The 23,682-nt window shown below is 41.3% G+C and overlaps 1 protein-coding gene across 2 annotated transcripts in view; it reads left to right on the top strand.

The window, feature by feature from the left end:
• Positions 1 to 23,682, top strand: part of PARP12 (poly(ADP-ribose) polymerase family member 12) — a 46,974-nt gene that overhangs the window by 10,312 nt on the left and 12,980 nt on the right. The window contains exons 4-7 of one of the 2 annotated variants that reach the window (XM_082472992.1): positions 1,767 to 1,865; positions 7,177 to 7,300; positions 17,904 to 18,099; positions 22,000 to 22,141. In XM_082472992.1, coding sequence (XP_082329118.1) covers positions 1,767 to 1,865; positions 7,177 to 7,300; positions 17,904 to 18,099; positions 22,000 to 22,141 — 561 coding nt within the window. The remainder of the gene's footprint in view (positions 1 to 1,766; positions 1,866 to 7,176; positions 7,301 to 17,903; positions 18,100 to 21,999; positions 22,142 to 23,682) is intronic. The other variant, XM_082472993.1, reaches the window with a different exon arrangement.

The raw sequence follows: 23,682 nt of genomic DNA, 5'->3' as shown, positions 1-23,682 counted from the left end.
AATCTGTCAGGAGAGTTGTTAAAAAAATTTTTTTGAGAATTATCAGGCTTAGTGACAGGCAAATGGGGGAATTTTGAGTAGAGATTGTTTATTTAATAAGCATTTCTTGAGTACCTGTTGGTTGGGACGTGAATACCATGGTCCCTCAGGGAGGCTGTGATGCCTTGGTGTCCTTTGGATTTTCACAGTATCTGCTGTTGGCTGGCCATTCATTGGCCCATCCATTTTCTCATTCAACAAATTTGAGTCCTGGCCACGTGCTGGCCACTATCCTGGGCCCTGGTTATACCTTGGTGACTGTGAGCCGTGGCTCCCCCCCACTTGTTTGCTGTAGTGATAATCTAGGATTTTTAATAGAACACTTCCTAAAATACCAGTGCCAGGATGATCAGCAAACAAACTTATCACTCTAATCTTACCTGATTTTTATATTTGAAAGTTGTCCTCGTCATATGTTTTTTCTTTACATTTTCTTCAATTATTTTTGGTTAGTTTCTTTCAACAGTAAGAAGCCTAGAAGCAAACAGGTTTTGCTTTAAATAGTTTGTTGAAAGTGTCAGTTGGATTATGGCTGTGTTAGAAAGGGAGGGGAGGATACCTGCGCCTGGGCGGAGAGGGAGGCCAGCTCTAAGGCGCCACAGGTGTGGGTTTTAAGGTGCAGCCTGTGGCTGTCTGAGGGGCCTATAAAACAACAAGGGAAGATGAATAACAAAATAGGGAGGGTTTGCTAATGAGTTTTATATGCTTATACGGTGGCAGTTGGGGCCCACCGAAATGTAATTATTAGGTAATGGCTCATAGAAGCACTTCTAGTAAAGGTAAACTTTGAGAGCACTTGCACGCTCTTGTTATATTACAGTATTTTTTGAAAATTATTTATTTTTATTTATTTTTGGCTGCGTTGGGTCTTCATTGCGGTGTGCGAGCTTCTCATTATGGTGGCTTCTCTTGTTGCGGAGCACCGGGCTCTAGGCACGCGGGCTTTAGTAGTTGTGGCTTGCGGGCCCTAGAGCGCAGGCTCTGTAGTTGTGGCGCACGGGCTTTGTTGCTCCGCGACATGTGGGATCTTCCTGGACCAGGGCTCGAACCCGTGTCCCCCGCATTGGCAGGCGGATTCTTAACCACTGCGCCACCAGGGAAGTCCCTACAATTTTTATAATTAACCTAAATTAGGTTTCATTTTGAATTGTGGGCTTTCTGTTTATTGTTATTTTTTTCTTGGTATTGGCACCCGATTCTAATAGTTCATTGACAAGTATTTGCTTTTGCAATCAAATCTAGTTTATAAAACGCAGCCTTCACTTGCTCTCTGGACTCATCACGTCCGTAGATACAGAAGGAAAATGTTGGTTAGTGGTTCCCCCCTATTAAAAAAGTATCCCAGGTTCCACTGTTGAAGGCTTCTGATTGTGTCAGTCTGAGGTAGAGCCGGGCACTTCTGTTTTTAAACAGGTCTCCTAGTGAATTGGGAGCACAGCCAGAGTTGAGAAAAGACTCACCCCCAGCCCCCAACCATGACGTCCTGGATTTGGCAAGCAGCCCTGTGACCTTGGGCTCCCTGATTCCTCCCTAAAAAGCAGAGGACCCACCTGTATGTCTGAGGGTGCTTTCATCCAGAACTTTATAATATTTTGTGAGGTTGCCTTGCCCACTTTTGTCTCATGCAGAGGGATGAATGAATCCTTTTTTCTCTCCTTTGTACCTTGAACTACCCCAACCCCATGTCAGAAGCATCGGTGATACATCTTTGCAGTGTTTCTTTGTAGAAAGAAGAGGTGCAGGTTCTGTGTCCCCAAACACTGCCAACCAAGAGGAGAGTGATCAGATTTGCTTGTTCCATATCTGGAAGAGTTGTAGCTTTCAAGGTGAGTCAGGGGAAACCCCTTCGTCCATTTGTGGGCGGGATAACTGCTTCTGGTTCCCAGAGCTCTGCTCTGACACCACCCCTCGAGGTCCTCTCCCCACCGCCGTCCAGAGAGGGTCAGGCCATCTTAATTGTGAGCTGGTGGCACTTCAGTGATTTTGTTGGGGAGTTGAGGGCGGTAGGAGTTACTTGAGTTTCTAAAAATCAAACTGTGGATGGAGAGCAGGACCGTTTGGTTCATGCAGCAAATGAGTGTCAAGTGTTGCCCCTTGGTCAACTTAGCATGAGGTCACAGACCTGCAGAGACACTCGGATGCCCAGTCTAGTGTCCCTTATGGAGGGAGGTTGTAGTCTCAGAGATAACTTAGAACCTGGGAACGCCTTCCCTCAGGAGGAAACACCTGTGTTCACTCTTGGGGGATCAGTATTTATTTAAGTTTGGGGTTTCTCTCCACATTCTCTCTTTTATCAGAAGTAGCAAATCTTGTGTGTGGGTGTGGGTGTGAGACTGTATTTTCACTAAACCTTTGTTCTTGCTGCTGTCTTGGGCTTTGATTGAAGAAAAGATTCCTTCTCAAATTTTGTGACTCCGCTTAAAAAAAAAAAAAACCACCAAAACTTCCTGTTTTGTTTTCAGTCTTTAAAAACTACCCAAGCAATTCATGAATATTTTCACTTTGTAGAAGAGTGAAATGATACAGAGTAAAGCCTGAAGTCTTCCTTCAGCCTTCTCTGAAGGTAAACACATGATGTGTGGTCATATTTGTTTCACATATTTTTCAACAGATGGGAGCATGCACATTATTTAACCTGCTTCTTTTATTTAATGGTGTGTCCTTGAGATTTTTTTCTACATTAGTATGTATGTGTATGTCTACTGGGATTTTAAAAACAACTGTGTAGTATTTGATTAGAGTGATTTTTTTTCCCTTGAGCGTCTGAGTACACGTGTATTTCCATAGATAGATTCCTGGAAATGGAATACTAGGTCAAGGAATATGTGCTATATATACATATATATATATATATGTGTGTGTGTGTATGTGTGTGTGTATATATATATACATGTATGTGTATATATATATATAGTCTTAAAAATCAGCATTATTAGATATAATTTACATACAATAAAATGCACCCATTTTAAGTATACCTTTTGAGTTTTGGTAAGTATGTTTGCCCATGTAACTATCACTATAATCTAGATACGGAACAGTTCTCTCATTCCAAAAATTCCCCTTATGCCCCTATACAGTCGATCCTCAACCCCAGTTTCCTGGCCCAAGGCAATCCCTGATCTACTTTTTGTTGATGTAGAGTAGATGTGCGTTTTCCAGAATTTTATATAAATGTAATCATACAGCATGTATTCTCCTGTTGCATGGATTAACTACAAGTTGTTTATCCATTTATATGTTGATGAACATTTGGGTTTCCAGTTTTTGGCTTTTATAAATAAAGCCTCTATCAATATTCATGTACAAGTTTTCATGTGGTTGTATGTCTTCCTCTCTTGGGTAAAGACCTAGAAGTGGAATGTCTGATCATATGGTAAATGTGTGTTTAACATTACGAGATACAGCCAGACTGTCTTCCAAAGTGGATGTATTTCGCCTTCCCACCAGCAGTGTGTGAGCGTTTTGCTTGCTCTGCATCCTTGCCAACACTTGGTATTGTCAGTCCTATGAATTTTAGCCATCCTAGCAAATGAGCAATATCTCATTGTGGCTTTCATTTGCATTTCCCTGATGAGTAATGATATTTAACATTTATTTTCATGTGCCTTTTGGCCATTTGTATATCTTCTGTGAAGTATCTGTTTAAATCTTTTGCCTATTTTACAGGCAGATAACAGCTTTGTTAAGATATTAAGTATATTTCATATAGTATACAATTCACCCATTTAATAGTTTTTAATATAGTCAGAGTTGTGCAACCATCATCATGGTCAATATTAGAACATTTTCATCACCTCCAAAGAAATCCATAACCATTAGCAGTCACTACCCATTCTTTCCTCCCCCCAGCTCCTGGCATTTACATTATGTCTCTGGGTTTGCCTGGATATTTCATATAAATGGAATCATACAACGTGTGGTCTTTTGTGACTGGCCCATTTTTTTATTGGGTTGTTTGATCTCTCATTATTGACTTCTAGTAGTTTTGAATATTCTTTATTCATGTCTTTGTCAGATATAGGTATTGAAAATATATTCTCCCAGTCTTTGTCTTTCATGTTCATTTTTTTTTACAGTATTTTTGGAAGAATATGTTTTACGTTGATGTCCATTTTAATATATTTTTTAATGGTTTGTGTTTTTTGTGCCCTAAAAATCTTTGTCTCTTCCAGGCCCAGGAAAATGTCTCTCCTATGGTTTTTTTTTTTCCAGAAGTTTATAGGCTTAGCTTTTATGTTTAGGTCTGATTGTTTCTCTTGATCTGTTTTCTCCAAAAATTGTTTCCTTAGGGGTTGATTCTTCTGTGTGAGTTAGCTGCCTGTCTGTGTTATTTTTCCTCGTGTGTTGGGTGGCTCTTGGTTGTGTGCCCATGTTGGTACTCAAATCCCTGTGCCTACTGGTGGATGCTGATTCTGATTCCAGGCTTAATGGGGAAGAGGCGGTAAGTCTTGCTTGGTTGGTTGTGGGGGCTGCTAGCGTATGTTCGAAGGTCAGGGCGGGGGCTTTGATGGCTTTCTCGCATGCTTCTCTCTCCAGTCCCTGTATCCACACCCACGTGTTCTATGGGACAAAGAACAAGGTTGCTGGGCACAAGCAAGGCACTGATGGCGCACTTGCTCCACTGGGTCCTGATTCCTCTCAGTGCTCTTGTCCGGGTGTCTTTCTTGCTCCTTGTTACACCTGACTCTGAGTTTGTGAAGCCCCCAGCTCCTTCCTACTTCTGGGGTGGCTCTCTTCTGCATATTCTACATGTATTTTTCTCTCTTTGTTGGTTTGGTTCTTACTGCTTCATATTTTTAGGAATTCTTTAGTAATTCTGGTCTTTTGATGGTACTTCTGTTTTCCAGTGCTTTTGGATTTCTTCTTCTCTGTGGTCTGTCATTTCAAGGGAAGTAGGGAGAAAGGGGATGTGGATGTGGGTACTTTGCCAATTTGATTTGGTTTCTGTGACTAACCTAGAAAACCTAGACTTGGGAATGCAACAGTGAGGTGGGGAACGTTGGAAGAAGGGAGGGAAACAGAGAGGGGACAGAAGGACCAGGAAAGATGTAGCAGAGCAGGGGCTTTGCACGCTCAGCGCTGAGCGAGGACTCCGCTCTTGCCATCCTCAGGGCTGCAGTGGCCTGCGTGGCATCCTCCTCCTCAGGGCACCTTCCGGCTTGTGAGCAGCATGGGCTCCATGCTCAGGTTGGATTAAGAGCTAGAAGCCTCAGGCCTCACAGTGCCTTCCCCTGGCCCCTATGTCCTTCCCAAGGAAGTGTCAGCCTCGAGAGGGGTGGGTGGTGCTCCTACCCTGACAGGTGCCTTCTTAAGGGGAGAGCCTTTCTTCAGGCTGTCCAGGACTCACCTGTGCTGGGCTGTATAGATGAGCGGCTGAACTCTCATTCCTCATCATTTCCCTTAGTGCCCCTTAGGAAGAAACAGGAAATCTTATTTGGTCGTGACCTCTGGACCACAGCTGTGGCCTTATCTATTCAGGTCGAGCCCCTGGTTATCACTTTATTGTCCACACCCCTGGTCAGGAGTCTAAGAAGGCTCCGTTCGGCCTGGTGTGAGCCATCCCTGCCCTAACTCTGGACAGGCCAGGACATCCTGACTCCCCAGTGGGGCTCTTTCCAGCCTGGTTGAACTTGGCAGAGATTTCCTTGGTTGGGGTTCCTCCTCCTGTTCTCTAAGCCCTGTCGGCCTGGCCCCAGGCCTGGTCTTCGACAAGCCCAGGCTGTCTCCTCACTTCCTCCCCGGTCCCTGCCACCCCACTGCTCCCTTGCAGAGTCTCTGGGAAAGAAGTGGCATTAAGACTTGCCTGAAAGACTGCGTACGATGTGAGAAAATTTTAATTTTTTTCAGGTGTCAAGTTAGCCATGCTTCATTGTTATTATTTTGAAAGATGAATTAAAAATGTACAAAAGACAGTCAGTAAGAAATGTCTTCGTCACAGCCCTTTTCCCCAGCACCCAGATTCCCTTCAGAAAGTCATTATTACTAGTTCCTTGAATATTTTTCTATCAAGATTTTATACAAGCACAAGTGTGTATGTTTAGTCTTTTCTTTTTACACAGGTACACTTTATGAACGCTGTTTTGTATCTTTTTTCACTTAACTAGATGTTTAATTTTTTGGACTATATATTTTTGTGGTTCAAAATTCAAAACAAATCTCTCCTCATGACTTTGTGCTGCGCCACCCAGTCCTCCGGCAGCAAGGAATACTGTGTGCGTGTATGTGTATTCAGTCCGAGTATCGCTAATCTTATTTTTTCTATTCTTTTACCCAAATAGAGGCATTCCACACCTGTGTATCTTTCTACCTAATAGTGTAAATCCTGCAGGTGTCAGTGTGAAGATTCCCATTGCTCTTCTTTCCTGTCTCTCTTTCCTCTCACAACATTCCTCTGTCAGGATGTACCAGAACCTCACAGTCTATTGAAAGGTAGAGGGAGGGTGTGGGCAGCGTTCCAGGTGAGCGGCCGACATGAGCCAAGGCAAGGCGGGCAGGAGGTGCTAGGAGGTACAGGCCCCAGGAGCACACAGAAGGCATGGGGGAGTAGTTGGATGGAAACCGTAGACCCGGGCCGTGTGTATAATGCCTTCGGGGGGTGGGGTGTGTTGAGGAGGGGTGAGTGAGTTAGCAGCCAGAAAGATCAAGGTGGGCTGAAACCACACTGCTGACCCACCTGCTGTAGGACCTGCTGGGGTTGGGATGGTTCTGGTAGAGATGAACCTGCTCCCGGTTCTGGTGTGACCACGCCCCATCCAAGTGTCACGTGTATAGCAGTAATGCATGGACGGACGGCCCCTGCAGACATGGAGCCTTCGACCATCTCATGATCAGCTTCTTTACTCTCATGAGATGAAATTCATACATAATGTAACCCACCAACACACAGTTTTTAAAAAATCAGTTTAGTGTGTTTAATGTCCTATTAACAAGGGAGACATAAAAGGAAAGTGTATATCCTAAAATGCATAGTATTTGATATCTAAATGCTCAGGTATGACTGCATTAAAAAAGGCTCCCTCATAGATTTCCAAAATGTTCCCAGGTCAGCAGGCAGCACCACACCCCTTGAGAACTGTGGGTCTGGGCCAGGCTGTGTATTGCCAGTGTGCTCACTTCTTTATATTTTTATTTCAGATAAGTGCAGTAGAGTTCATTTCCATTTGCCATATCGATGGCAAGTCTTAGATGGAGGCAAGTGGAAGGATTTGCGCAAAATGGAGCTTGTTGAAGAGGCATATAGCAATCCTGCAAGAGACGGGTATGAAATATGTCACCTGTGTCTGCTTTGTGCCTGGGCTTTTGTGTGTGGTACAGGAAGTTTAGACACAGTAGGGTTTAGTTTTGATGGGCTTCATACACAGACGCACACACACAGAGTAAGGAGGCGGGAAGCTCCGTGCGCGAAATTGGAAGTTGATGGTCATGCTGGTGGTTGGTGCCCTTGTTGCCCCATCTTCCTCTTTTTTCAGGGAGGAGCTATGGGGAGAGAAGGGGTGGGTACCAAGTAAGTTCTGAATTATTTGATGCTGGGATTGATCATATAAATATATCCTCATTGATTAGTCCAGAAAAGCAAGAGGCAATCATTTGTGAAATTTTTAGCCTTTGCCTGTAAAGTCATACAGCTGAACTACTGTTTATTGTTCAGCCTTTTTTATTTTTCTAAGTATGTCCTAGTATTTTCACTTAGTCAGTTGAGAGTAAATGGGGAAGTCCTGGGTAGCCTTATTTTCAAATGCCTATCATATCTTGGATTAAACTTGCTAAAATGTGTTGCCAAGAAGAAAATTTGAGCCCGTTTTTTGAGTGGATAAAATAAATTTGTGCTTAGGGTGCAATTATGTGCAAATTGCTACTGGTAAAGCATGTGAAACAAATTATCCCCCTTCAGAAGATTAAGTGGCTCACATAACCAGCTCTTATCTACGTCCCCCCTTCTCTTTCTCTTCCTTTTTTTGGGGAGGCTTTTTAAGTTAAAATTTATACTCGTTGACATGCACAGATATTAAGTATATAGTTCAGTGAGTTTTGAGGAAGGTATGTACGCTTGTGTAGCCAACGCTCTGATCCAGCTGTAGATCATTTTCATCACCCAGAAGGTCCCCTCCTGCCCCCTTCCAGTCAGTGCCCACCCTGTAAACCACCGCTGTTCCAACATCTGTCAGCACAGATAGTCTCTCCTGTCCTTGAACCTCATCTGAATGGAGCTACTCTGGACTGTTGCCTGGAGGCTTCTCTCAGGGCTCTGTTCTTGACGCTTCTCCCGGTCCATGTGTGCTCAGGCTTCTTTCGGGTAGGTGTTCGGGGGTGCGCCTGCTGGGAGGTAGGCTGGTCCCTCCTCAGTTCTGCCAGGGGATGCCAGATTCTTTTCCACAGTGATTGTACTGCTTCCCACCCCCACTTAGCGGTCTGTGGTGACATGTCTCCCTCACATTTGGTGTAGCCTGACGTCTGCGCTTTTCTAGTCTTCGGTGTAAAATAAGGTCTCCATTTTCATATCCCTGAGTCCTGGTGAGGGCAAGTGTCTCTTCACATGTTCAGGGGCCATTTATGCTTCTTCTGCTGTGAAATGTCTGTGCTTGTAGTTTGCCCGTTTTGTTGAGGGGAAAGGTTGTGTTCGTCGTTAGTTCTCAAACTTCAAGAGTTTTGGAACTCTTCAAGTTTCTGGGTATTAAATGTGTGTTGAAAATAAATGAACTCCAGTCAGCTTATGATATCTGTTAATGAAGAGAAGTATTTATCTGTCCTTTCCTTTATAGTTTTATACTTTTTTCTTTTCTTTTTTTTTTTGGAGGTTTTATACCTTTTGTGTTGTAAGAAATCCTTCCTTATCCTGAGACCGTAAAATATTTGTCCTGAATTTTCTTTAAAAATTTTTAACATTTTAAGAACTGTATTAACCTCTCCTTGCGTGTGGTGAAGTGTAGGTCCAGTTTCATTCTTATGCAGATGAACTGCCAGTTTTTCCAAAGACCACTTTTTAAAAATGTATTTAATTAAAACATTTAGAGTTTGGGATTGACATGTATACACTGTTATATTTAAGATAGTTAACCAACAAGGACCTATTGTATAGCACAGGGAACTCTGCTTAATATTCTGTAATAACCTAAAGGGGAAAAGAATTTGAAAAAGAATAGATACATGTATATGTATAATTGAATCACTTTGCTGTACACCTGAAACTAAGACAACACTGTTAATCAACTATACTCCAATATAAAATAAAAAATTTTAAAAAAAGAAGTAAGACATTAAAAAAATAAAAATAAAATGTTAGGATAAAAAAAGTAAAAAAGAAGTATTCAAAAAGTAAATCAAATTGAGACAAATGAACCAAAATATGTATGGGATAAAGGATAAACCGCATAGAGAAGAAATATTCCAAGTGATTTGTTTAATACGTTGTAATTCGACTCTACATCTTTAGGAAGATATGTTCTTACGGACGAAAGAACAGCAAAAAAAAAAGTCTTTAAACTCTGCTCAGCAAAAAAATAAAATTTAAAAATTGTGATAAAATAGACATAACTTAAAATTTACCATCTTAACCATTTTTAAGTGTAAGTTTCAGTGGCATTAAATACATTCACATTGTTGTGCAGCCATCTCTACCATTCATTTCCAGAAGTCAGTCAATTTTTAAACCCACCAAAACTGAGCCAGATTTGGCAAAATGTGAATACATTTTATAGCTTAATTTCAGACTTAGATGCTAAGTACTACTTTTGTAAGCAGGCCATCTTTTTTGCACCTGTTTTCAATGCTGTCTGTGTCAGGTGTTGAGTTAGCAAATACACACCTGTCTGTTTCTGGCCTCTTCTGTTTCATTGGTCTGTGTGTCTCTGTGTCAACATCACACTGTCTCATGTAGAAGAGCTTTACAGTACGTTTAGGCATGTGGTAAGGCAAATCCCCACGTTATTTTTCCTCAAATTGTCTTGCCTCTTGGTCTTTTGCTCCTCTTCAGAAATTTTAAAATCTGCCTGTTGGTTTTCACAAAAAACTCTGTTGTGGTTTTTTTTAACTTGAAATTGCATTGTCTATTATCAGTTTGGGGAGAACTGACATCATAATGATGCCAAGACTTTTTATTCATATACGTGATAGCATCTCATTTAAACGTTCTTTGATATTTTTCAGTAGTTCTCTAATTTTCTCCATTAAGGTCTTGTGTATCTTTTGTTAGATTTTTTTTTTCTTTAGGGATTTATTAGCTTCTTCATTTCCTTTTTCAAAAAAAATTTCTCCAGTTTTTTTGAGAGATAATTGACATACAACACTGTAGAAGTTTAAGGTGTAGAGCACGATGACTTGACACAAGTATATATTGCCAAGTGATTACTGCAGTAGGTTTAGTTAACATCCATCACCTTATATAGTTACCCCTACCCATTTATTTTCTCGTGATGAGAACTTTTAATATTTATTCTCTTAGCAACTTTCAAATTACCATACAGCATCATTAACTATAGTTAATCATGTTGTGCATTACATCCCTAGTTACATGTTTTTGTTGTTGTATTTTCTCCCTGCTGATGTGTAGAAATGCAGTTGACTTTTCTATCTTATATCCTGCAACTTTACTAAAATATCTTAACTCAGAATCTACTGATAATTTATTCAAATTATCTGTATAGTTATCTATATGTTCTAGGTATCTGTATAGAAATTAATATCTGTGAATAGCAGTTTGTTTTTCCGTTTCAATTCTTACACATTTTATTTCTTTTTATTGTCTTATTATAGTGGCTAAGATCTGTACCATGCTGAATAGAAGTGGTGATAGCTGGAAGATTATTCTTCCTTTTTTCCTAATTTTAAAAGGAGTAATTTTAAAATGTTTTTCCTTAAAGCATGTGTGAATGTTTGGAACCTTCGGCATTGCTAATCAATTCTAGTTTTATTCCTAGTATGCCAGGAGTTGTTTTTTTTTTTAATTGTGTATGGAAATTGAATTTTATTGAGTGCTATTTCTATGTTAATTAAGAGCCAATGTTTTGTTCTCCTTTACTTGTTAACGCAGTGATTTACATTAATTTTCTGATGTTAAGTCCATTGCATTCCCAGACCTAAGTCATACGTAGCCTGTGTACACATGCACATATGCACATGATGGTGAACTGCCAGTATTTGGTCTAAGATTTTTGCATTTACGTTTGAATAAGATTGGTCTATAATTGTTTCATATTGTCTTTGCCTGTTTTTTTTAACTGAAGTATAGTTGATGTACAATATTATATAAGTTACAGGTGTACAGTATAAATGATGCCTGGTTTTTATATTATGAAATTTCTAGCCTCATAAAAATGAGATTGGGATGGATTCTTTTCCTATCCTGAAAAAATCCTGTGAAATTAGAATTATTTTTTTCCTGAATGATCATGTGTCTAAAAATTTCTGGGCCTGATGTTTAACTCCTGAGAAGATTTTAAACTACTGACCCAATTTCTTATAATTGTTTTAGGACCAGTCAGGTTTTCTGTTTTTCCTTGAGTCAACTTGGTAAGTTGATATTTTTTCTAGGAGTTTGTTGTTTTTATTTATTTTCAAACTTACTGTCATAAAGTTACTTGTAATATCCCTTTTAGTGTCTATACCATCTTTAATTTTGTCCCCTTTTACAGTTCTAATCTTTTTTCTGTCCCTCCCTTTTTTCTTGATCAATCTTGGAGAGATTTATTGATTTTACTAATATTTTTCTTTTCTGGAGGAACAAACTTTTTTCCTTTTTTGATCTCATAGATTAGATGACCCATGATTTATTTCTAAGTGTATTTTAAAATTAGTTTTTAAATTTAAATTCAAATGGATTGCATTGTGGTCAGGCTATATAATAGATTCTTCGAATTTTGTTGAGGCTTGCTTTATGGGTGTAGTACATGGTTAGTTTTGGTAAAATTCTGTGTATGCAAAGTCTTTTGGATGTGGTGTTAGATGAAGTGTGTTAATTGTGTGGTTCTAATCTTCTTTATCCTTATTGATTTCTTTGTCTGCTTCTTGTATCAGTTACTCAGAAAGGTATGTTAACATTCACTATGAATTTGTCGGTTCTCCTTGTAATTCCATCAATTTTTATTTTATATATTTAAAAACTATTATGAAGTATATAGAAGTTTAAAACTTTTATCTTCCTGTTAAGTTGAGCCTGTTAGTAATAGAAAGTGGATGCTTTTTATTTCTAGTAATGCTTTTATGCCTTAAGTCTGTTTCGTTTGATATTAATATAACTATGCCAGCTTATTTTTAGCCTCTGTTCACTATTTTACTTTCAAGCTCTTTTGTTTACATTTTAGTTATATTTCCTGTAAACATCGTAGAACTTGTTATTTTTTCAGTATGACAATCTTTCTCTTTTAATCAGAAGTTATTTATTGTGGTTTATCCATTTGTTGTGATTACCTATACATTTGAATTTATTTATTCTACTGTCTGTTTTGGTTTTTGCTATTTGACCTGCTTTTTCTATTTTTCTTTTCTCTCTTTGATCTTCTCTTAGATGTTTCCACATTTGATTTTTTTTTCCCCCTCATCTACTAATTTGGAAGTTACATAGTGGATTTCTGTTCTTTTAGTGGTTACCCTGGAAAACAGACCCTGTAACTTAATATACCTTAGTTTAACAACTTAAGCTAATCAATACCTTTTATCATTCTCCTGAACAATAGAAGAATCTTGAACACTTGAATTCTGACTAGTTCCATTCAAACTTACATACTACTTGTGTGAATTTGGGGAAAGTACTTAGCCGTCCTGTGCCTCAGTTTCTGCATATGTCAAGTAGATAAAAATAATAGTTCCTATATCAAAGTGTTATTTTGAGAATTAAAAGAATTAATGTGTGTAAAACACTCAGAACAATGCCAGGCATGTAAGATGTGCTATGTAAATATTGCTTCTATTATTTTCTTAATCCCAGAGGTTAGAAATTAGCATTGTTTTATACAGTCAATATTTGTTTAAATTTAAACGTATACCATTTTGGTTTTTTTAATGTTTTTTTTTAATCAATATTTATTTCATATTGAAGTATAGTTTTTTTTTTTTTCTTTTTTTGGCCTCGCCACACAGCTTGCGGGATCTCAGTTCCCTGACCAGGGATTAATTGTGGGCCACAGCAGTGAAAGCCCGGAATCCTAACCACTAGGCCACCAGGGAACTCCCCGAAGTATAGTTGATTTACAATGTTGTGCTAATGTCTGCTGTACAGCATAGTGATTCAGTTATACATGTATATACATGTTTTTAAATATTCTTTTCCATTATGGTTTATCATAGGATATTGAATATAGTTTTCTGTGCTATACAGTAGGACTTTGTTGTTTATCCATTCTATATATAAAAGCTTACATCTGCCAAACCCAACCTCCCACTCCATCCCTCCCTCAGCCCCCTCCCCCTTGGCAACCACCAGTCTGTCTCTATGTCCGTGTTTCTGTTTCTGTTTCATAGATAGGTTCATTTGTGTCATGTTTTAGATTCCATATATAAGTGATATTATATGGTATTTGTCTTTCTCTTTCTGACTTACTTCACTTAGTATGATAATTCTAGTTGCATCCACGTTGCTGCAAATGACATTATTTTGTTCTTTTTTATGGCTGAGTAATATTCCATTGTATATATGTACCACATCTTTTTTATCCATTCATCTGCGGATGAATTAGGTTTACCATTTTGTTTTTGCACACAATTCCTTTGTTCATATGTTTCCGTGAGGATCATTTTCCTTTGAGTTCATCTTCTAGAAGTTAGTTTAGTGAGAATCTAGGGGCAGATGTATTTTTTGTTTGTCTGAAAATGTTTTTATTTCATCTTCATTCTTGAAAGATAGTTTTATTGGGTATTTTCTCTCAGTTCTTCAAAGATTATGCCATTGTTTTCTGCTTCCATTGCTTCTATTTAGAAGTTAGCTGTCCGTATAAATGTGTTAGTTTTTTGGGGCTGCCATAACAGATTGCCACAAACTTGGTGACTTAAGACAACAAGAATTTATTGTCATAGTTCTGGAGGCTGGAAGTCCAAAGTCAAGGTGTCAGCAGGGCCATGCTCTGTCTGAAGACTCCAGGGGAAGAGCCTTCCTTGCTTCTTCCCTAGCTCCTGGTGGTTGTTAGCAGTCCTTGGTGTTCCTTGGCATTCCTTGGTTTATAGCTGCATTACTGTAATCTCTACCTTTGTTTTCTCATGGCTTTCTCCCATGTGTTTCTGTCTGTGCCCAAATTTCCTTCTTCTTATAAGGACACCAGTCATTGAATTAGGGCTCAAGCTAATTGAGTATGACCTCATCATAACTTGATTACATCTGTGAAGACCGTATTTCCAAATTTACAGGTACCAACAGTTAGGACTCGAATATATCTTTGTAAGGACACAGTTCAACCCATCATGGTAGGTAATCTCTTTTTTCTCTCTGACTACTTTAAATATCTCGTCATTCTTTGGTGCTACAGTTTCACTAAGATCTGTCTATGTGTGGATTTATTTTTATTTAATCTACTGATAATTTGTTGTGCTTTCTGAGTGGGAGGCTTTATGTTTAATCAATTCTGGAAGCTCCTCAGGCATGATCTCTTCAAGTATTGCTTCTCTGAACTTCTGATTAGACATTTGTTAAGATCTTCTTACTTTATCTTTTATGTCTTTTAACTTCTCTCATTCTCTCTGCTGTATGCAGGGGAATTGCTTCACTTGTTCACCCAGTTCACTAGTTCAGCCTTGTCTGAGTTGCAGTGTGTCCTATCTATTGTGGTTTAAAATTTTTAATTATTATATTATTTAATTCTAAAGGTTCTGTTTTTTCCTTCAAATTTATCTGGTTAATTCTTTTTTTTAATATAAATTTATTTATTTATTTGTTTGTTTTTATTTTTGGCTGTGTTGGGTCGTCCTTGCTGTGTGTAGGCTTTCTCTAGTTGCAGCGAGTGGGGGCTACTCTTTGTTGCGGTGCACAGGCTTCTCATTGTCGTGGCTTCTCTTGTTGCGGAGCATGGGCTCTAGGCGCACAGGCTTCAGTAGTTGTGGCATGTGGCTCAGTAGTTGTGGCTTGTGGGCTTTTGAGCGCAGGCTCAGTAGTTGTGGCACATGGGCTTAGTTGCTCCGTGGCATGTGGGATCTCCCGGGGCCAGGACTCAAACCCATGTCCCTTGCATTGGCAGACAGATTCCCAACCACTGTGCCACCAGGGAAGCCCTACCTGGTTAATTCTTATAGTTTATTTTATTTTATTTATTTTTATAACATCTTTACTGGATGATTGTTTTACAATGGTGTGTTAGTTTCTGCTTTATAACAAAGTGAATCAGCTATACATATACATATATCCCCATATCTCCTCCCTCTTGCGTTTCCGTCCCACCCTCCCTATCCCACCCCTCTAGGTGGTCACACAGCACTGAGCTGATCTCCCTGTGCTATGCGGCTGCTTCCCACTATCTGTTTTTCATTTGGTAGTATATATAAGTCCATGCCACTCTCTTAATTCGTCCCAGCTTACCCTTCCCCCTCCCCGTGTCCTCAAGTCCATTCTCTACGTCTGCATCTTTATTCCTGTCCTGCCCCTAGGTTCTTTAGAACCATTTAAAAAAAATTTTTTTTTAGATTCCATATATATGTGTTAGCATACGGTATTTGTTTTTCTCTTTCTGACTTACTTCACTCTGTATGACAGACTCTAGGTCCATCCACCTCACTACAAATAACTCAATTTCGTTTCTTTTTATGGCTGAGTAATATTCCATTGTATATATGTACCACATCTTCTTTATCCATTCATCTGTCAATGGACACTTAGGTTGCTTCCATGTCCTGGCTATCGTAAATAGAGCTGCAGTGAACATTGTGGGACATGACTCTGAATTATGGTTTTCTCAGGGTATATGCGCAGTAGTGGGATTGCTGGGTCATATAGTAGTTCTATTTTTAGTTTTTTAAGGAACCTTCATACTGTTCTCCATAGTGGCTGTATCAATTTACATTCCCACCAACAGTGCAAGAGGGTTCCCTTTTCTCTACACCCTTTCCAGCACTTATTGTTTGTAGATTTTTTGATGATGACCATTCTGACTGGTGTGAGGTGATACCTCGTTGTAGTTTTGATTTGCATTTCTCTAATGATTAGTGATGTTGAGCATCCTTTCATGTATTTGTTGGCCATCTGTATGTCTTCTTTGGAGAAATGTCTGTTTAAGTCTTCTGCCCATTTTTGGATTGGGTTCTTTGTTTTTTTGATATTGAGCTGCATGAGCTGCTTGTAAATTTTGGAGATTAATCCTTTGTCAGTTGCTTCATTTGCAAATAGTTTCTCCCATTCTGAGGGTTGTCTTTTCGTCTTTATGGTTTCCTTTGCTGCGCAAAAGCTTTTAAGTTTCATTAGGTCCCATTTGTTTATTTTTGTTTTTATTTCCATTTCTCTAGGAGGTGGGTCAAAAAGGATCTTGCTGTGATTTATGTCATAGAGTGTTCTGCCTATGTTTTCCTCTAAGAGTTTGATAGTGTCTGGCCTTACATTTAGGTCTTTAATCCATTTTGATTTATTTTTGTGTATGGTGTTAGGGAGTGTTCTAATTTCATTCTTTTACGTGTAGCTGTCCAGTTTCTTATAGTTTCTTTATCCTTACTCATGCTTTTGAAACTCAATTTAACTTTCAAAAACAATTCATACATGTTGCATATTTATATCCAAGAACTCTAATGTTTGTTGTCTTTGGTGGACTGATTGTTTTTGCTGGTTTTGCTCATGGTGTCTTGTTTCTCATTTATTCGATTGTAAGCCCATGTTTGCTGAAACTTTACCTGTGGAAATTCTTTTGAGGCCTGAGTTGAAGGTGAATTCCTTCCAGAGGGAATTTGTGTTTGCTTCTCTGGGAACTGCCACGGTGGGACTTTCAAGTTAATTCTCACGCAGGAAGTGTGAATTAACTTCTGTGAGGTTTGAGTTGTTTATGAGTTCTCAGTGGAAGTTTTCTTCCTTTCCATCCAAAGCCAAAACTGACGCAGGCAAATTTCCTTGCTGACTTTCTTTGCAAAGCAGATTCCTTTCCTGGCCTCCCTTCACTAAGGATATGTAGTCTTTTAGGATCATGGTTTTATGCAGAAGAATCTCTTCGGATATTTGACCCCTGACCATATTCAGATCCTACATTTGTTTTCTATTTCCTCATTGCTGCTAAAAATAGGTCTTTTTGTCTTTACTCACTGACACTGCCCTTGGACAGCCACTGGCTTTAGTCCTCATTCACCTATCTGGTTCCAGACCTTCTCTTTGCTCTTGGGGCACTTCAGCATTTGGAAAGGGAGTAGATCCTGGTGGCTCAGAGTACAGGCTGTTCTGCCAAACTGCTTGACTTAAACCCCAGCTCTGCCATCTATTAGCTGTTTGACCTTGGACAGGTTTCTGAACCTTCCTGGGCTTCTGTTTTCATATCTGTGAAATGGGGATAAGTTGCAACTTCAGTGTTACAAAGACTTAATCCCTTAATATGTACAAAGCACTTCGTACAGGGGCTGGCCCACCCCACACGCATTCCATGTATGTTAACTATTTTTGGCTTCTGAGGATTTCTGTTTCTTGCCATCTCAGCAATGCATTTTAAAAAAGAATATTTTAATCAGCGTTTTCTGTGTAGTGAAAGGAATGTCATGATAACAGGTTTTCCATATTACTGTGATTTTATTATTTTCACACAGCAAAATGGATCTTAAAAAGCAAGTCCTGCATCCCACCCCAACACATTTTTGTAAATGTGCAGGTCACATGTATGTTCACATGTTCCAGCTGAGTATCTAGAGGACCATGGGGGAGCTGAGTATCTGAGTCCATGTGGCTGGTGGGTTTTCAGTTTACTTCTCATGTTCTTTTGTAGGGTCACGTGCACCGAGTCAGCCAATAGCTTTCTCGCTGGTTTTCTGAACTTTAACTCCATGATGTTCGGTGCCACCTCGGCTCGCCGCCTCTCCACGGCCTCCTCGGTCACCAAACCTCCACACTTTATCCTCACCACTGACTGGGTTTGGTACTGGAACGATGAATTTGGCTTTTGGCAGGAGTATGGAAGACAAGTAAGTGTCACGGAAAGAGGGTGAGTGTTCCTTCCTGAGGGTCCATGATGGGGGAGCCTTTCCAAACATGGGCACAAGGATTGCTCTGGGGAGTCCTTGACAGAGCCAAAGATCCCCAGGTCCCCTTATGACGCACTTGCTTTGCGGGAATTATGGCAAAATGGGATAATTTAGAGTTCATTTGTATGAGGTTCCATCTTTGAACAATTAGCTATCTGTTCGTTCATTAGGACTGAATGACTTTAGTTGTAGTGAGATGACATTTCGTTAAATGGGGTAGAAAGATGCCTCTCTCACTGTTGAGCAGGTAACTCCAGAGCAAGTGCATGTGTGTGCTGGAGTGTTTGTGCAGCTGTGGAATAAAGTGGAAGGCTTTTCAAAGCTAGCTTTCTGCCTTATCTGTAGCAGCAACTTTACAGAAGGTGGGCAAGTATACGAAAATTGACTGATTTCAGCTATTGATTTGGTATCTGTGTCAAATAATTGCTGCTGTCAATTATTCAAAGATGTTCGTGGATGAATCAGATGAAAGGGAACCCCCTGGTTACCTGTAGAGGTATAAGTATAGGGAGGTCACCATTTCTATAGTGACACCTTCTCCCAAATGAAAATTGGGATATGTGGTCTAATAGACATTTGTATTCTTCTGGGTTGTAAGATGCTATAGTAAAGCTTTAGTTTCTGCTGCACTTGGGATATCTTTTTGTCTGGGACTCGGTAATGTGAGCTTCATGGGAGCTTTTGCCACTGGTGTGCCCCCCTGCTGAGGATGATACCTGCACCTGGCAGATCCTCAGGAGAGAGACTGGCCAGTTGAAGGACAGAGGTGCTGCTGCCCGTGCCCGCTGGCCAGTTGGACATGGTCACTCTTAGGAGATGGCTTGCGCCCTCATTCTTCCCCTCCACTTCTTCCAGTGCCAGCCTTCCCACTTCACTGCTCTGTCCATCCTCTTCCCCACCCGTCTCCCTCTCTGAGCATCCTGGGGTTCCTTCTGTCTTCCCTGGGTTTGTCCAGGGAGGCTCTCCAGCATTGCTCTGGGTTTGGTCAGGAGGGGAGGGCAGAGGCCAAGCCTGGCATTGAGCGGGAGAGATGATGATGAATGGAGCTCACCGGAAGACGTCATGGAGGAACACACAGCAGACAAGAAGCAACTGGCAAATGTGACAGCCGCTCACGTTTTGTTTGGTGATTCGTCCCCCTTCTGGGAGCTGAGTGGGATGACACGGGACCCTGGGTGACTTCAGAAACTGCGTTGTCCCAACTTTGGGGACAGGGGTCTTTCTCCTCCAAACAACCCAACTTAGGGTTTTCCCTTTTTCTTTTCTAGGCTGCTACTCCTTTATTGTGGTATAGCTGGAGTGCATAATTTAGAACATTGAGGATTTAGAATAGCGAGAATCTCTGGGAATAACCTGTCTGTGGGTTTTACCAACATACCACACGCTGGTGCATTCAGATGTGCACATGTGGACTCGGTGACTTTCGGCTGTATGGTCTCATTCTGTACCAATGGCTGGGCCCCTCATAGGGTGACCTGTCCATTCTAGCTCTTCCTTTTCCACACACTTCTGATGTCACCCCATAATTGGATTTCTTTCTTAGTTTTCTGCTAATTGCCAGTTCAAGACAGTTTTCTCTTGATTATCAGAAAAGCTGGGTTCTTTTCTGCCTGAGCTCAGGATATACGCCCAAATTTCAGGTCCAGGTTGCCTCCACCCTGTATTAATTTCCTAGGTCATCATAGCAAAGTACCACAAACTGGGTGGCTTAGAACAGCAGGGGTTTGTTGTCTCACAGCTCTGGAGGCTGGAAACTGAAATCCAGGTGGCAGCAGGGCCATGTTTTCTCTGAAACCTGTAGGGAATTCTTGCTTGTCTTTTCCTCAGGTGGTTTGCTGGTGATCTTTGGTGTACCTCAGTTGTATTTGCATCACTCTAATCTCTACCTGCTCATCAGTAGCATTCTTCACGTGGCCGTCCTCTTATAAGGACATTGGTCATGTTGGTTAAGGGCCCACCTACTCCCGTATGATCTCATCTTAACTAATTACGTCTACAATGACCCTATTTCCAAATAAGGTCACGTTCCCTGGTACTGGGGGTTAAGAATTCAACATGTCTTTTAGGGGGTTACAGTTTAATCCATAACCTAAACTTGTGTATAAATGTGTTACTCTTCTTGGCCCACTGAGTTTTCCCACGTTGAACCTGCCGTCCCTCAGGTGGTGGGCTCCATGACGCGTTACCCCAACCTGTATCCAGACTGGATTATTCTCAACAGGCTTCTTGTGTCGATTTACCTTTTGCCTTTTCCCCTCTCCTGTGATCTCCTTTGGTTTGATCTAGACGCTCCACAATTGCCCTCACCCTTTTGTACCCAAACAACCCATCTATCTCTGCTTGAAAGGGAAGACTTCCATTTATTCCTCCACTTGCCAGAATCTGACTTCTGTTCATCTGGTCACCATTCATGGAATGCCTGCAGGAGGTGGGACCCAGCTCGGCACAGCCCTCACCAGCCGTAGCCAATGGCAAAGGGCCCAGGTGCCAAATCCCGTGGCATTGCCAGTCTCCACCCAGCTTGTTGCCCACTCCCTCCTTCCTTTCCTTTCTTTCTTTAATTAGATTAAATTAATTATTCAGTTACTTATTGTTTTCTAATATTACATGAGTTTCATGTGTGCAGCATTGTATCTTGACTTCTACATACACCGCAGCGTGATCACCACCAAAGGTTTATTTTCCATCTGTCACCGGTTGGCCTCCTTTACCCATTTCACCCTCTCCTCACCTCCCCTTTGTTTCCCCTTTGGTAACACCGGTCTGTCCTCTGTATCTATGTGCTTGCTTTTGTTTTGTTTGATTATTTAAGATTTTAAAAGTTCTTATTTATTTTATTGAAAAAATGTTCTGTATGTCACATTTGAGCCTCACTCCTTTTTTGCTCCTCCTCTGTCTCCTTCATGGGCTTCTTTTTTCTACTTTCCTTTGTGAATGTTGGCATTTCCCGGGGTCTAGCCTGAACCCCCGCTCTTCTGACATTGGTGGCCACCTTGAGTGATGTCTGTATCTCTGTCTCTAGACCAGATTCCTCTCCAAACTTCAGACTTGTATGCCCAGGTATCTGCCTCTGTTTCTGCGGCACCTTTGCTTTTTGTTCCAGGCACTGTGCTAAGGGCTCTCTGTGCCTTATTTTAATCATTTTTCCAGTTCTTTGAGGATGGGATGGTCCTATTGTATAATGACATGAGTATGATTTAAATTCTGTTGTTATTCCTGTCAGAGAGTTGAGATCATTGAGGTTCAGAGAGGTTCCAATAACGTGCTGAGGTTATAGAGGAAACAGATTCGAGAGCCAGAATTCAAACTCAGTCCATTCCAAAATCTTCGATATCATGTAGGTAATGGGAAAGAGGATGAGGGATCAAAATGGATAATTGAAAAAACAGAGATCTCCAAGAGACCAGAAAAAGACAACAGCAAGGAGAACTGAACTCTGATTAAAGGGTGGTGGGAACAAGGGACAGAGGAGGTAGCGTCGCTCAGGCCCTCAGTGAAGCAACATTTGAGAATTCACCATTGATGTGTCACCTTCCTTTGAAGGGTTGTATCATCCGTCACGAGTAATTGAATGCCCTCTCTCTCATCGCTCCCATGCATTGTCCGGGTTAGCGGGGTCCACGTGTACGGGCTTCTGTTTCCCGAGCAGCTTTCAGGAGGCAGTTGCGTCTGCTCCTTTTCTGTGCCTCCCTCTCCTGCCACCGCCCCGTGCCTGGCTCCTCTCCTCCGCCTCCCCCAGGACACAAACAACCACCGTGGGCACATCTGCGGGTGGTGCGGACGGCCCCCAGCGTCTGTCTTCTTCTTGCCTTCACCTCGTATCTGGCTTTGCCTTCACAGGGCATGGAGCACCCCGTGACCAGCGTCAGCAGCAGCGATGTGGAGAAGGCCTACCTGGCGTACTGTGCCGCAGGGTCTGACCCCCAGGCTGCCGCTCTGAGGTTCCAGGCAGGAAAGCACACGTACGAATTAGACTTCAAAGGTACTTCCTGGAGTTCCCTGGTGGCCTGGTGGTTAGGATTGCGGGCTTTCACTGCTGTGGCCTGGGTTCAATCCCTGGTTGGGGAACTGAGATCCCGCAAGCCGCTTGATCTGGCCAGAAGAAAAAAGGTACGTCCTGACCCGCTGCACTCACCCAGCAGGGCCTGGTCATCTGCTGGCTTTGCCTTTTCCATTTTAACCCTGGAGAAACTCCGCACACACATTGAGAGTTGGGAAAGAGAAGGATGGGGTTGTTCCTGCTTCTGAAGCGCTGCCAGACTGGAAGGGGGGATAGACCTGTTAACAGATGAGGCCAGCCAGCGGGATGGATGGGGAGCTGCCTGGGGGGAGATGGGAGGGGACAGGAGCCCTCCTTGTGTAGGACAGGCAGCATCAGCCTGTGGGCCATGGGCGTTCCTGCGTCCAGGTCCCTGACGCGTGTCATGGTGCTTCTGCTGTGCAGCTCTGCTTTCTGTAGACACCTTCAGCACAGACGGCTGGCCGGCTAAACGCGTGGTAGGCACACACTTCAACTAAAAATTGTTGGGAAGCAGATTTTCAGATGCTCTGCTCATGGTGTCCTTAGTCTGGGCCTTGGCTTGTTCTGGTTGCCTTGACAGACAGGCAGATAGACAGAAACAGACCAAACACCCTTTGGTCAGGCCTTCCAGTGGCTTATTTGTGACTTTTTTTTTTTTTTTTTTTTAAGTTTCAGGTTTTTTGTGGCTTTTCTCAAGTCATTTTCACAGAGATTTATCAGTCCATCCCTATTCAGTTCAGTTTTGCCTTTAAATTCACATTTTAAACTCTGAATCCCTCTGAGTTTTCAGCATTTTTCAAGGAAATTAAGTGGGCCTTCCTTTAAGCATAGTTTATTATTTTCTTTATTTTTGTGGACCTTCTGTTTGGAGGGCAGCAAAGTGTTTTTGGTGAATTATCCAAAATCCACTTTATCTGCCTGCTTTTAGCCAGTTGGTTTTGCTTGTGGTTTGTAGCACTTGTGGTTTTACTTAAAGTAGAATTGCTGCCCTCTCGATGTGCCTCTACAGAGAGCCTAAAAGTTTCTTCTACTCTACAGCGAGAACTGCTTACAGTCTTCAGTGTCAGCTGGAGAACACAAGTCATATGTGAGGTGGTTTGCAATCCACAGTCTGATAAACACAAGTGTGTTAAAGGGGATGGTGAGAAATATATGAAATAATAAGTCAGGACAGGCCTGAAGAACAAGTCTATACACCTAGCACCCATCTGACTCCTGCTGACCATAGTTTGAAATATTTCTTTAAAATATCTGGACAGTATCAAAACAGATCAACCAGAAATGTCAGATGCAGCCTTTATCATTCTCAACATAGGCAGCACCCCCAGGGGACAGAACAGTCAAGATGAGGGTGGGGAAGAGCACACACATTGAGTTCACTGCAGACTGCAAGAAAAAAGCATGTTTACTGCAGACTGACTCAAGCTCTCTTGGGTGGGCACAATTCTTTTGTTTGTTTGTTGGTACATAACAGTAGCCACAGAAGTACTTTGAGGTGAGTT

This window comes from Balaenoptera physalus (genome assembly GCF_965194825.1).
Source record: "Balaenoptera physalus genome assembly, chromosome: 8".
Taxonomy (NCBI): domain Eukaryota; kingdom Metazoa; phylum Chordata; class Mammalia; order Artiodactyla; family Balaenopteridae; genus Balaenoptera; species Balaenoptera physalus.
This window is presented reverse-complemented; position numbering and strand designations above follow the sequence as displayed.